We start from the raw sequence: 13122 nt of genomic DNA, 5'->3' as shown, positions 1-13122 counted from the left end.
ACTGAAACAGAACTTTTCGGTCAGTGCTCACTGGCTTACTGCCGCGGCGGAAAAGGAAGGGCCCGGCAGCCGTGTGAGTCGCGCAGAAACTGCTTCCCACTCTGGCTCGGGTGCGAGGGGGGGGTCGCCCTACCTCACAGAGCAGCAGGTCCAGGATGTGGAAGACCATGCACAGCGGGAACTTGGCCGTGAAGAGCGTGAGGAACCACTGGGACGCGTACATATGGGCCTCCAGGTTCAGGTCACAGAAATGGCCGTGCAGGTCCGGCAGCTGCTCCTGAAAGTCGAAGTGGAAAACTTAGCAGACGGAACACGGGAGAGGCTTTATTTCCTGCAACAACTGCAATTTATAACAAGCTTCCTATGAACACTTTCATTTCCCTGCAGCATCCACTGAATTGTACAGAATGGCACAGAAGTGATGACAGGAGATGAGAATTAGGGACGTGATGGATCACGGAGGGAAAGACAGGCCTGCCAGGAACAAATAACAAAGATCGTCTCTTGCTCCCTTGACTGGCTTTGTCTCTTGGGAAAGGCCCGGAATACCCACTTGCCTTCCAGGGAACGTCACAACTCGGGGTCCAGTGACAGCACCCCTGCAGCGTTCAAGCCCTCCCTGGCTAGGGGAGAGATGATGTACTTAATGTCAACATCGCCTTGTGTGATATTGCTTCAGTACACTTTTTGGCACTTAGAAAAGGCCAAAACATAACCAAATTTTTAAATTCTTAAAAATCTATCTATGATATCTTGAAAAAATGGCAAAATACAGGAACTGCCGGTGTATAATGTATGAAATTGAGTGTCTCCTTCCAAGGCCTTTATGCTAGCTTTATCTTCTCTCCCCGGCTGCACCAGTGACTGCTCTTCACAAGCGGGGAAGGCAGTGGCAGCATCCGCACAGCGCTCCCGCAACTGAAAGGCAGAGATATGCGAGAGCCTTCTTTCCCAAACAGCCCACGAAACAGAGCAAACATCCCACGTCTGGTGCAGGATGCTCTCTGAGAAACACCCAAAGTGACTGTCTCCTGCCTTAGATGGGGCACCCGACGGTTATCCAGGTAACACACAGGAAGCGCCAACGGAAAAACGTGTTTGGGTTTTTTCATACTACTGCGAACCTGCTGTTCATCTACCAGGCACAAGTATTTGGCTCTCAAAGTACTTAAGATTAGTGACCTCTGAAACAATATAAACTTTTGTAAGAGAAAAATAACTGAATAATCCCAAGCAAACCCTTTCTTGGAAAAGCTAAATCTCTAAAAAAGAGCCTATAGCTTTTAATGCCTGGAGTTACCAGAGCCTTCTACAGTCTTTCCTCCCCTCGATGCCCACCTGCCATTGTGCTCAGTTTATCCGACATCCTTCCACCCCTCTATCCCTTCCTCACTTTCAAGGTCCTCCAGCCTCCGCCTCCCCGCTCCCAGGGAGCCTGCCCTCCACCTCACTGCAAATGTCCGTCTCCACCCGCCTGTCCCCTCTCCAGACACCCACGGGTCCCCTGACAGGTCTCGTCAACGCACTCCCGCCAGTCTCTCCTGCCACACCCCCCCCCCCCGACCTTCTTCCCAGCCACTGCTCTTCTCCCCAGTATGGAGTCACCCCATTCATGTGTATTTTTTCACATTTCTCTTGGGTTCCCAATACCTGACATAAAGAAATGCGTAGACCCATTATAAATTTAAGATTTCTAATCTCAGCTGGAATCTCAAAGCTACTCATTAATCCTTTTTTATCAGCACTAGTCAATAACTTTGCCCTCATAATCTTTTTATATACTATTTGACATATATATATATATATATATATATATATATATATATATATATATACACATTTACACATACATATTATAAAATAGTAACAACTCTGTTTGAAATCAGGAACTTATGTAAAAAATCTTTTCAAAAATTGTTATTGAATCTATTGGGGTGACAGTGGTTAGTAAGGTTATATGGGTTTTAAGTGTACAATTCCGTAACACATCATCTGCGCACTGTGCTGTGTGCTCGCCGCCCTGAGTCAAGGCTCCTTCCGTCACCGTTCACCCCAACTTGACCCTCTTCCACCTCCCCCACTCCCCCGTGCCCTCTCGCGATCACCGTTCTGCTGCCTGTGTCGCAAGGTTTTTTCCTTAATCTCTTCACCTTACGTGGGAAAAATTTTAAAGTATGTCTCCACACTATAATGTTTTCTATCAGTATCTTTCTGCCTCTTCAAAGTGTTCTCTGCACATGGACTAAGAGTGGGACTGGTACCAACTAATACAGAAAAAACTCCTAAGTATTTTCATTTTTATTCTGCAAACAGCTTCATCTCTTTACAAATAACACTCAACAGTCTCTTCACTGACTTTACTCACTACATTCTCACTTCAAAGTGTGTTACAGCTGAATATTTAAAAAGGACAATGACTTTAAAAATACTAAAATGGTTATACAAATATTTTATAATATCAAAACTAGAGACCTGGAAATGAAGACCAGGCTGACGGTGCCCGGAGGGAAGGGGGCGGGGAGAACAGGGCGGGAAAAGGAGCACGAACAGAGGACTCACGGCACGGACCGTGGGAGGGGACTGACTGCGTGAGGGGGGTGTGGGGAGGGGCGAGCGAGGGGAAAAAGGCAGGGTAACTCTAACTGAACAACAATAATTTTTTTAAAAACAGTGTAGATATTGATCAGAAACCAAATCCATCTGCATTTTGTAGAACTCCATTAAGCTTTCACAAATCATGATAGTTCTTCAATTTTATTAGACTTTTTCTGTAATTCAACCAAATTTTTATTTACCTGTAGTAGTCTCTCCAGCTGATAAAATTTGCAATGCAGATCTTCAAAGTTGTTTTTGTAGAGGTCTCGCAAGTGATAGTCATACATGATTTTCACCAAAACACAGAACGCCTGCTCTTCCGGCATCTACAGAACCACAGAAACACGGAACATGACTGAGGGGCACTTGGCAAGGGTCAGAACTTCCCTTCCCTCCACGTGCTCATCGTCTGCATGCACAGCTGAAGGCCGCCAGTGAGAGAGGCTCTTCAGAGCCAGCCTTCTGCAGCGTTACAGGTAAAGAATCTGTGTTCAAAGTTTGTAGCTTCCTCACTTAGGGTGAATTATCCTCTTTTGTTGCTTTTAATCATCCTTCCTTCATTCATTCATTCACCAAGCTGTCTTAGAAACAGATAACACAGTCATGTGATTCAAAACTAAAAAAACATAAAAATGCATAAAGGCAACAGCCTCACTTCTCTCGGTCCCCAGACACTGACCCCTCTTCCGCACAGCTGTGTAACTGCCCGAACACTTTCTCCTCTATCCTGCAAGGTGTTCTCTGTGCCAGTAAAAGGATTCTACCTCCTCTTACATTTTTCCCTTTTCTACACAGAAGATAGCTTCCCTTCTCCCCCAACAATATCCCCAAAGAAGGGTCATCCCCAAGGAAGGATTGCTGGGTCCAAGGATAAGCGCATTTTCGGTTATGGTAGCAAGTGCAACACTGTCCTCCCAGAATCTTACTGATGTTGCTGTTTTTCTTTCTATAAAAAACAGTTTTTTTCCGGAAGAATCTTGTGTGTTTCCATCATTAAAATTTAAATGACCAATAAAATCTAATACACCCTCCCAGAGGTATTTTTATCTGAACAGAGAATGAAGTCTGAAGTCAAAGAAAGAATCTCTAAATTGTGGTGGGATTGAGAAGTGCAGATCGGTAGTTACGGAACAGTCACGGGGATGGGAAGCACAGCACAGGGAATGCAGTCAATAACACTGTAATAACCGTGTCTGGTGCCAGTGGGTACCGCAAATATCGAGGGAACACTTTGTAAAGTGCATGACTATCCAACCAGGATGCTGCACACCTGAAACCAATACAAAATCAACTGCATGCAAACTGTAGTTGAAAAATATTTTTTTAATTTTTAAAAATTAAAAAAAAAGTACAGATGCCCTGTGGGACACCTGTAAGGACCTAAAAGATGTGTGACTCCCGAGTACTAGGCTGCAGAGACGGGAACGCTACGACGTGATTAACAAAACGAAAGGAAAAGATCTGCTGGAGTTCCAGTTGCCACCACGGCATTTACCTAAATGACTTCCCAAGAATCTTCTCCCTGATCCATGGTCTGGTCCCCAAGGAAGCAGAGAAGCTCTTGTGCAAAAAGTGGACAAGAGAAGAGTCATCCGCCATTCTTAGCCCCTACTGGCTTCAAACGCCTGTGCAGGGAGAGCCCGGACTTCAGAGCCTTGCTCCCAAGGCTGTCAGAGCACGCGAAAGACCAAGGTGGCTCGGCTGATGTTACGCAACTACAGCCCCATGAACAGAGGGACTTCCATCGTCCGGTGCCCGTTTGCTGAGAGGGTCAACTGGATTTGGTAACATAAAAGCAGTGACCGTTTCAAACTAATTCTGTTAGAAAAGGCATTTTGATAGGACAGAAATCTTAGTGTGGACTATTTCTAAAAAAATGCAACTTCATTATTTTTAGAGTTCAACTCAAGTTAGTGGATCTCACAGAGCTAGTTTTAATGAATAGATAATTTGTTATTAGCACATTAGGCAACTAAGGTTTCTGAAACCTTTGAGAATGTGTAAAAATAGCTTCAGTCCTTAAGTAATTTTAAGCATTCTTCCCATAATCTTATCTATAATATTGTATCATAATTTGGAAAGCTTATTTAAGAAAAGGAAAAAAACAGAGCAAAGATTCTGTTTAAATACTACATTAAAAATTCTGAATTAGAAGAGTAAAAACAAATATGAGGTTTTTGCCACAGTGTAAAAAAAAATAAAATAAAAGAGCCCTGGCCAGTGTGGCTCAGTTGGGCATCGTCCCACAAAGTGAAAGGTCACCAGTTCGATTCCCAGTCGGGGCACACGCCTGGGTTGCAGCCCGTCCCTGGTTGGGGCACGTGCCAGAGGCAACTGGTAGATGTTTCTCCCTCACATGGATGTTTCACTCCTTCTCTTTCTCCTTCCTTTACCCTCTTTCTAAAAATAAATAAAATCTTTTTTAAAAAATGAATTGTGGTCTCGATAAGCTGAAATAATTTACAGAAAGAGGCATAAGTAATATTCTAAAAATTACACGAAGCACACAGAAAAAGCTATTACTCATTGTCCTAAGATGTAACTATTATGTAAACATCTACTTTAAATGTCACTCCTTTGAAAGTCTGACCTTGGCTGATTAGGTATTTGACACCTTTGTTAGACCAACTTCCTGCCTGAATAACCGAACCAAATAGAGGTCTACTTACCCACTTAGAAATGTGATTGTTTATTTAAGTTCTTATACAAATTGGCCACTTCTATTTTCTACTTACAAACAGTGAAATATGTAAACAGTTAGACAAACAAAATCTCCTGAAGGTAAACACGTACACTAAGCTGCTGTCATTTTGATTCTCTAAATATTTGCTGATTTCTTTTTTTGGGCCCATGGCTTTGGCTCCAGATGCTCAGGTCAGCAAACATCTCCTCCTTTGCACTCGGTCTCCGAGAATGTGAGCACGCTGCGTTCTTCCTCCCGCAGCAACGCCGCCACCGCCACCGAAGCTGCAGACACACTGTGCGCGCGCGCACCTGCTCTGCAGCACTGACTGCTCTCACCGCCGAGGTCCACGCCTCCTGTCTCCCCCTCCGCGCCCTCAGAGCACAGCCAGCCCCGGAGAGACTAGTTCCCTTCGAGTCCCCCTCTTGGTAACGGAATGATGATGAGTCCAATATTTTCCCATCTGGCTCCTTATAAAAAGGATAAGCCTTTATTTCCTTGGATGTGGTAAAACCATTAAAACAAAACAAAACGAAAGGTTCGGATGCCTCTCACCATGTTTACATTCGGTCATGAAGACAGCAGATGAAAACACTTGGGCTGGACCCTGAGGGTGCAGACCTGAAGGGACAGTGCCTTCCCGGAGGACAGGCAAACAGGGGACTCCGCTTGAGCTCGAGAGGGACACAGGGGTCCTGGGCCAGATGGCTGCCTGGAGGAGGAGTCGGGCGTGCTGACAGCGGGGTGTGGGCCAGGTCAAGGTGAATTAGTCAGGAAAACGACAGGTGGATGTAAGTTTCTGCTTAGCTTTTAGGTACGGAGCTTAGTCTCTCTCTCTCTCTCTCTCTCTCTCTCTCTCTCTCATCCCCTCCCCCTTACTCTCTCCCCCCTTACTCCCTGCCTACCCCCCTCTGTCTGCTGTCGATCACAGACACACACACACAAACGAAACATTGAACACATGTTCTTCAAAACAAAATCACTGGAAAGTTTGAACTGAATCCCCCCCAACCCCCGCCAAAAAAAAACCCACCACCGGCTAATCCCAGCCTATAAACTTCATTTTATCTTTAATCCTCACCCAAGGACATGTCTGCTAATTTTAGAGAGAGAGGATAAGGGGGGGCAGAGAGAGAAACCTCAGTGTGAGAAACTTTGACTGGCTGCCTCCCGTGTGTGCCTGACCTTGCAGCCTTTCGGTCACAGGACGGCACCCTGGTCAGCTGAGCCACCTGGCCGGGAAAGCCGGCCTCTATCAAAATATGTTTTAATATATATAAATACATAAGTTAAATATAAGCATATCTACATACTTACAAACATATATTTAATATAGTTATATTAAATTATATTTAATATATAAATTAAATAGAAAATTTGTATTACATGCAAAAGTTTATGTTTGGTTTCTATATTAAATATAATTTAATATGGCTATATAAACTAAATATATATTTATTTGTGTTTGATTTGTATATTAAATATAGTTTTAATATAAAATTTATATAAATATGTGCGTTTAGCTATAGACCTAAATAAATATCGAGTGTTACACACTTGTTCAGGATGACTTGAGTGAAACAGAAGACATCGCCTTTGCAAACAAAGGCATGTGACCACGCCGACGAGCAACGTGCTGTCGGCCGAGAAGGCCGGAGCCGGCGGAGACGCCGGGGGAGGACTGGTGTGAGAGTGGAAGCAACGGGCAGCCAACGGCGCTGGTTTCGGCACTTCATTTCTTTTCATACTGTTACAAATGCCGAATACAAAAATCTCAGTGTTGCCTGTATTTTGTATCAGCTGTTAGGCTTGTCCCTCCAGGAGCAGGGAGAAAACCAGTCACCGGGACTGGAGGACCAGCGCTGTGAAACCTCACCTTACTACAGGAGTGTCCCCTGCTACGTAGCATCGTGGCACTGGCCTACTTAAAAAAGAATTAAAATGACTTTATCACAATGATTAAATTTCACTGAACTAGGTAAGCCAACCTGTCATTGACATGTAACTGGTCTAAAGGACAATAAAAGCCCCTGGAAACCCATTTTTAGTAACCGTGAAGCCGCCGTGACCCGAGGGCGCTGGACCCTGAGTGCCCGTCCTGTGCGCAGGAGCCCTGTCGGGGGACCGGTGCTGTCTGGCTGAGGAGGGGGGAGGGAAGCGCTGAAATCCCGTGACGGAAGACACCCAGATGTCACCCGTGGCAGAACGAAACACGAAACGAGACACCTGCCTCATGTGTGCAGTCTGAGAGCCATGCGGGGTGCGATCACCGTTTGGTGACAGGGCAGCAAGCTGCCATCTGTGCTGCTAACACAGAGAAGCACAGGGTGGGGACAGTCTCCAGGCCTCACCGCCACCCTCCTCCCACCCCCCGCGCCCCAGCAGAGAACCACGAAGCAAAGCAGCTCTCAGGACATCAGAGTCTTTAAGACTCATCCGAAGTCACAAACATCAAGGCATTTTTTGAAGCAAAATTAAATGTTAATAATTTTAAATAATCCCCTTATTTAAGCTAAAACCAAATTTTCTGTTCCGCATGATTGTTTCACGTCTTTCTGTAATCAATCTACCTTTTTCCATGAAGGCACTGAACATTTCACTCACTGTCTGAGTTTTCTTCAACAAGGGTGGATGCTGGTGACCATTTTGCAGACCAGAAACTCCTAAGTCTTCATTCTCTTTTTACCCACGGAACAGCAACTAGAATGAAAACTTCTAGCTGTTTTACTTTCCTTTTAAATCCAACACATGCTAAAATACATTTAAACTTAATGTCTACTTACTCACATAAGCAATAGAGCATGCTGTACAACCTATTAGTCTGTGAATGGGTGATCAATTTAAGCTAGTGGGACCAGAGTCCAAAAGAAAATTGAATAGGCAAATAATGATTAGTTTCTGAGAGTAGCAGCAGCTACTGTTACCAGAGATCTTCATTCATGATCCCATTTGATCCTCCCCAAATTCTGCAAAGTAGGTATGATATTTACACTTTAAACACTAGACTGGTGGCGTCCAACGAAGCTAAGTGATTTGCCAATAACAATACATGTATTAGGTAAAGCCGGGATTCAATCCCACGGTTACGGTCTTGGTGCCAGATACTCGATAAGAGCGTTTGTGCTCATAAGGTATTCAATATTCATGAGAACCCCAGAAATATGGCAACACTGTTTCCATTTTATAAATAAAAAACCCTGAGGTTCAGAGAGTTTAGGAAACTTGCCCAAGGCCATGCGACTTAAAAGGTATGAGACCACAGTTCAAATACACAGTTGTGCTTTTGACTATCCTTTGAGCGAGTCCAGCTTTGAAAGAGCAGAGAAACCTAAGATGTTGAAATGAGAGCATCAACAAAATATTTCTTAAAGGTAAAATATCTTGAATATATTTACAGGACACAGGAAGACGGTATTAGAAAAATAGCTCCAAAGCACTGATGCAAAGCACTCCTTTTGCATTAATGTACAAAAGGAAAACCTAAGGATTATAAGATTAAAATCTTGGATTATAAGAAAAAAGTGATTTGGGAGCATAAAAGGACTTATTAAAAATGCACTAAAACTCCTGCAGTAAGGACATCGCAGTAGATGATGTTATGCGGCTGTCTAGGGTCCTAGCTCCCTATCATCTGGACCAAAACCCTCTTCCTCCAGCAGCACCGCCCCACGTTCAGGAGGAGCCCATCCAGCACACCGGCAGCTCTCGAGGGCAACTCAGGACCCTGGCCAGCTTCCTGGCCTCACAGCTGATTTGGGGATGGCGGGTTGCCAAGGCAGGCCAATGAGAATCCTCCATGGACTTCTTCTTTTCCATGTAGGAGCTGCAGCAAAAGATGGTCCCCTTTAAATGAAGTCATAAAACTGAAAGGCTATGGGCCGGGCCGGGCCAGGCCAGGCAGCCGTGTCGCCCGCTTTGTGGTTGATCCGTATAACTAAGGCAAGAAAATGTAAAACCAGAGATAAAACAACACAGATTACTGATGACAAAATATGAAGTCTGGAATCCAGCCATGCCAGAGTCGCCTCCGCCCTGGACTTCCCCACTCGGCAAGCCAATCAATTTCCTTTGTAACTGAAGGTACTTCGAGCTAAGGTTGCATCACGGTAGCAGAGAGAGTCCTGAGTTATATAATGTCACAAACACTTTTACTTATAAAAACACTGGGAAGCCTCTACCTTGTCACCCTGGATGCTGTGGGATCAAAAAACTAAGAAGCAGCTCTGTTTCTCACTTCTTAGGTCTACTGGTTAAAGCTTATCCTAAAGCTGCCTTTCTGGGAGGTGCATTAAAGAATTCATAATTTTTAAACCTTATTTTATTTTGAAATAAAACCCACAAATATCATCTGATTTCTCTTAAGTGTGGACTATACAGAACAAATGGAACAGAGACGAACTCGCAGGTACAGAGAACAGGCTGACGGCTGCCAGAGGGAGGGGCCGGGGCTGAGCGGAGAGGTGAAGGGTCGAGGGGTACAGATGGGCCGTTTCCAAGGAGTCTCGAGATGTGAAGTGCAGCACAGGGATTTTTTTTTTTTTGCTTTGAATGACTGATTTTTCATTTTGCATTTCATGTATTAACCAGTTTCACATTCTCACAGGAGCAGTATTTAAAACAGCCACTTCTCCTCCCAAGTCTGAAAACAGCTAGAACATCCTTCTCCAACTGCATGTAAACGGTAAGCTTCCTGTAATGTCACCAATAGACGTAACAGCATCTACTGCCATAAACACTTAACTCTTCCAGGGTTTAAACGGCGACAAGTCACAAAGCTGTTTTCAAAGCCTCTGGAAATGTCCAATCAGGAAGGCAGTTATTTCCTAAAACTACTTAGACGTGGTGAAACTTAAAAGTTCTAAAATTTTGTTTTTGAACGTCCTTTCAGTTTGGGTCTTTCCTCCCCCTTTGGCAGTGAAGGTAAAATATAAATGACCGCGGGGAGGAAAAGGCAGCTCCCCCACAGCAGCGGCCTCTGACAGTGATTAATGTGGAGCTGCCGGAGGAAGTCTGGCAGCAAAAAGAAGCAATAGCTTATGTAACTGATAAAAAATTAGTGAGACCCTCATAATGTATCTCCCTAGAACCTGAGATAATGCATTTGATGAATTGTTTAAGCTAGACCGTATTCTCCTACCTATTTGAACCATGCAGGCAAAAATATGGGAGAAAAAAATTACAGTTAACTTTTCTTATTCAGATTGGTTCCTGGGATGGGTTGGTTAGTTAATGGAATGTGCTGATAAAGAGCAATACTGCAAATACTGTCAATTAAAAATTACAGTATGTTTTTCATTAACACTATGCTGAATATCAGTTCATCTGTCCTCAAGATTCTGAAGGCATTTCTGTATTTCCAGTTATCTTATAAGACCTGGCAACAACTGAGTAATTTTAAGTATTAATGCAGAAAGTGTAAGAGCCTAGACTGAATTTCTACACATCTTGTGACATACATTAAAAGCAATTTTGTTGAAAAATGTTTACATGGCCAATTTGTCATATGACCCTTATAATAAAAGAGGAGATAATGTAGAAAAAATTCTGGGTATTTGAATTTTCTGCTTATTTGATTCATTCTCTCTTTTCAGAGAAAGGCGTTTCCAAACAAACATGAACTTACAAGTAACTAGCCCTCTGTTAAACCTCAGAACAGACTTCTCAGAGAGCTATGCCTCTGAATGAATTTCGATCGACATGTGACAAAGTGTCTCCGAGGACCACAGGTCTAAAACTCCAAACTGCGATGTGCTCAAGGCTCACTCTGTGGAGGACAGTGCTCGCCACATACGGCTGGAACGCGCTGTCATCAGAGCGCCCGCCGCGGCTCCTTTCGGAGGGGCAGGGGCTCTGCGCCTGGGTGAGCACGTCCATGTCCCTGCGCACAGTCTCCAGCCCCTGTCGTGGGGCCTGGGTGTTCTACATGTGGGGTGGGTTTGCTTGCAGAGACTCTGTGGCCATCAACTGCTTGACTATCATGGGGCGATTATCACAGCCCAAGAAGACTGGCTACGGAGATACCAAAGAGAGAGGGACGACAGGCAAGAAGACTAACAGCAAGTGGTGATGCAACAAAGAAATCAAACTCAAAGTTGAGTAAGGTGAATAACCACAGGTGTGTATCATTATTACCATTAGAACCAAGTTATTAGAACCAGGACCATAATACACCGGCCTGTCTCCCTTCCCAGAATGTAAGCCTGGAAAACATGCTTTCCTTGCTGTACCTCTCTGCTGCATTTGACATTATACACTGCTTCCTCCCAGCTGAAAATCCAGGAATTCTTGAAGGATTCCTTTTCCTCATCAACCCTTTAAATATCTGGCATCTCTGAGCTCTATCCTGTTCTTCTTACTCTATTTATTCTTCTGAGATGACCTGATCCACTTTCACAATTTTGGCTTTGATTTTTTCATCAGTCTCCGATATCCAGCTGCTTGCTGGACAGCTTCACGCAGACGTCCCCCAAAGAGCGCGCACTCAAGGCATTCAAAACAAAGTTCACCACCCACCCCAACCCTCCTTCCTCACTCAGTCTCCATGAATGCACCCTTTCCTATCTCAGCTCAAAATTCCACAATTCACTCAGTCACCAAAGCTAGAAAACTAGGCACATTACCTTTGACCCTTCATAGTGAATGTCCGAGAGAATTTTAGGACTGTATAAACGTAACTACTCCTTAACTGTTAAGGAGTTGAAATTACACTGGGCCCTTTGAAGGCAACCGCGAGGCTGATGTGGCCGCTGGTGAAAATGAGTCTGACGCCCTGCTTCAGAATGATGCCCACCTTTCCTGACAGGATTACGAAGCCTTGCTACTTTGGTCCCTTGCCCATCTGACCGCTGTCACCTGGTACCTCTCCCTCCGTACAATTCTCCACCAACTGCACAGAGACTGTGACTCCACTGTGTTGCCTTTGTACGTTGTACCCTTCTGTGTTTCCATATATTTGTTCGTTTTGTCCCTATTGTCTAACAATCTCTACGTCCTTCCTTTCCTGTCTCACCTCCCCCACCCTGGATTATTTATGTCTCAGCAAAGCTACCACCTCCTCCAGAAAGCCTTTCCTGAAAGTTCTGGGTTGGGTAATTCTTCTATCATTCTCTTACTTTGTGTATCGCTTTCACTAAACCCTCAGGAGGTTCTCTGTAAGTTCTCTAATAAACTTAAGAAAAATCAATAAAGACATAAGAACTAAAATAGTAAGTATGTGCCTCCATTCTCTGTGCCCCATTCTGGACCCCAAGGCCTTTGGGAACACAAGTCATACGTTATGCATATGTGCAATCCCACCTTCTAGCCCAGAACTGACAACAGATGCTCAAGAAATGTTCTGTTACTTGGAAGTGACTGAGAAGAAAGAGAGCACACAAAAATAAATCACAGAAAAGGCAAAACACCTCCCTGTCACTCCCCTTCACAATGGTCCTGGTGCGGCCCCTATCTGGGCGGTTACACTGACATTTTCAGTTGTGGAGGGTTCTAGTTAAAAATAACTCCAAACAAGCAATGTATTGCCTCCTCGCCTACAGAATTCATTCCACCAGGCAAGTGTCCTGCTCTTGACTTCAGATCTCTTCATTTATCACCAAAGGTACGTGTTTTTTTTAAAGATATGCCATGTGCAATCTCCACTGGTAAATGAAAAATGAGGAGGAGGACAGACCCAGGGAGAAATGAACCGCACCGGGCAGCGCCCTGGCACACCGGGCAGCGCCCTGGCATCTATCTATCACGCAGCAGTTACTCACGTGCAGCAGCAAGACGGCGGCGAGAAAAGACTGCCCCTGGCAGTACCCGATGTCCTCATCGTAGACAGAGTAGGCCTAGAGGGGGTGGAA

The 13122-nt window shown here is 44.5% G+C and overlaps 1 protein-coding gene across 5 annotated transcripts in view; it reads right to left on the bottom strand.

The window, feature by feature from the left end:
• RABGAP1L (RAB GTPase activating protein 1 like) overlaps window positions 1-13122 on the bottom strand; it is a 453918-nt gene that overhangs the window by 158857 nt on the left and 281939 nt on the right. For all 5 annotated transcript variants that reach the window (XM_045838840.1, XM_045838841.1, XM_045838839.1 and 2 more), the window contains 3 exons: window positions 13033-13107; window positions 2796-2921; window positions 134-277 (listed from right to left, as the gene is read on the bottom strand). In XM_045838840.1, the coding sequence (XP_045694796.1) occupies window positions 134-277; window positions 2796-2921; window positions 13033-13107 (345 nt within the window). The remainder of the gene's footprint in view (window positions 1-133; window positions 278-2795; window positions 2922-13032; window positions 13108-13122) is intronic.

Source organism: Phyllostomus hastatus, unplaced genomic scaffold (assembly GCF_019186645.2).
Source record: "Phyllostomus hastatus isolate PE091 unplaced genomic scaffold, TTU_PhHast_1.1 phas_contig_283, whole genome shotgun sequence".
Lineage (NCBI taxonomy): Eukaryota > Metazoa > Chordata > Mammalia > Chiroptera > Phyllostomidae > Phyllostomus > Phyllostomus hastatus.
This window is presented reverse-complemented; position numbering and strand designations above follow the sequence as displayed.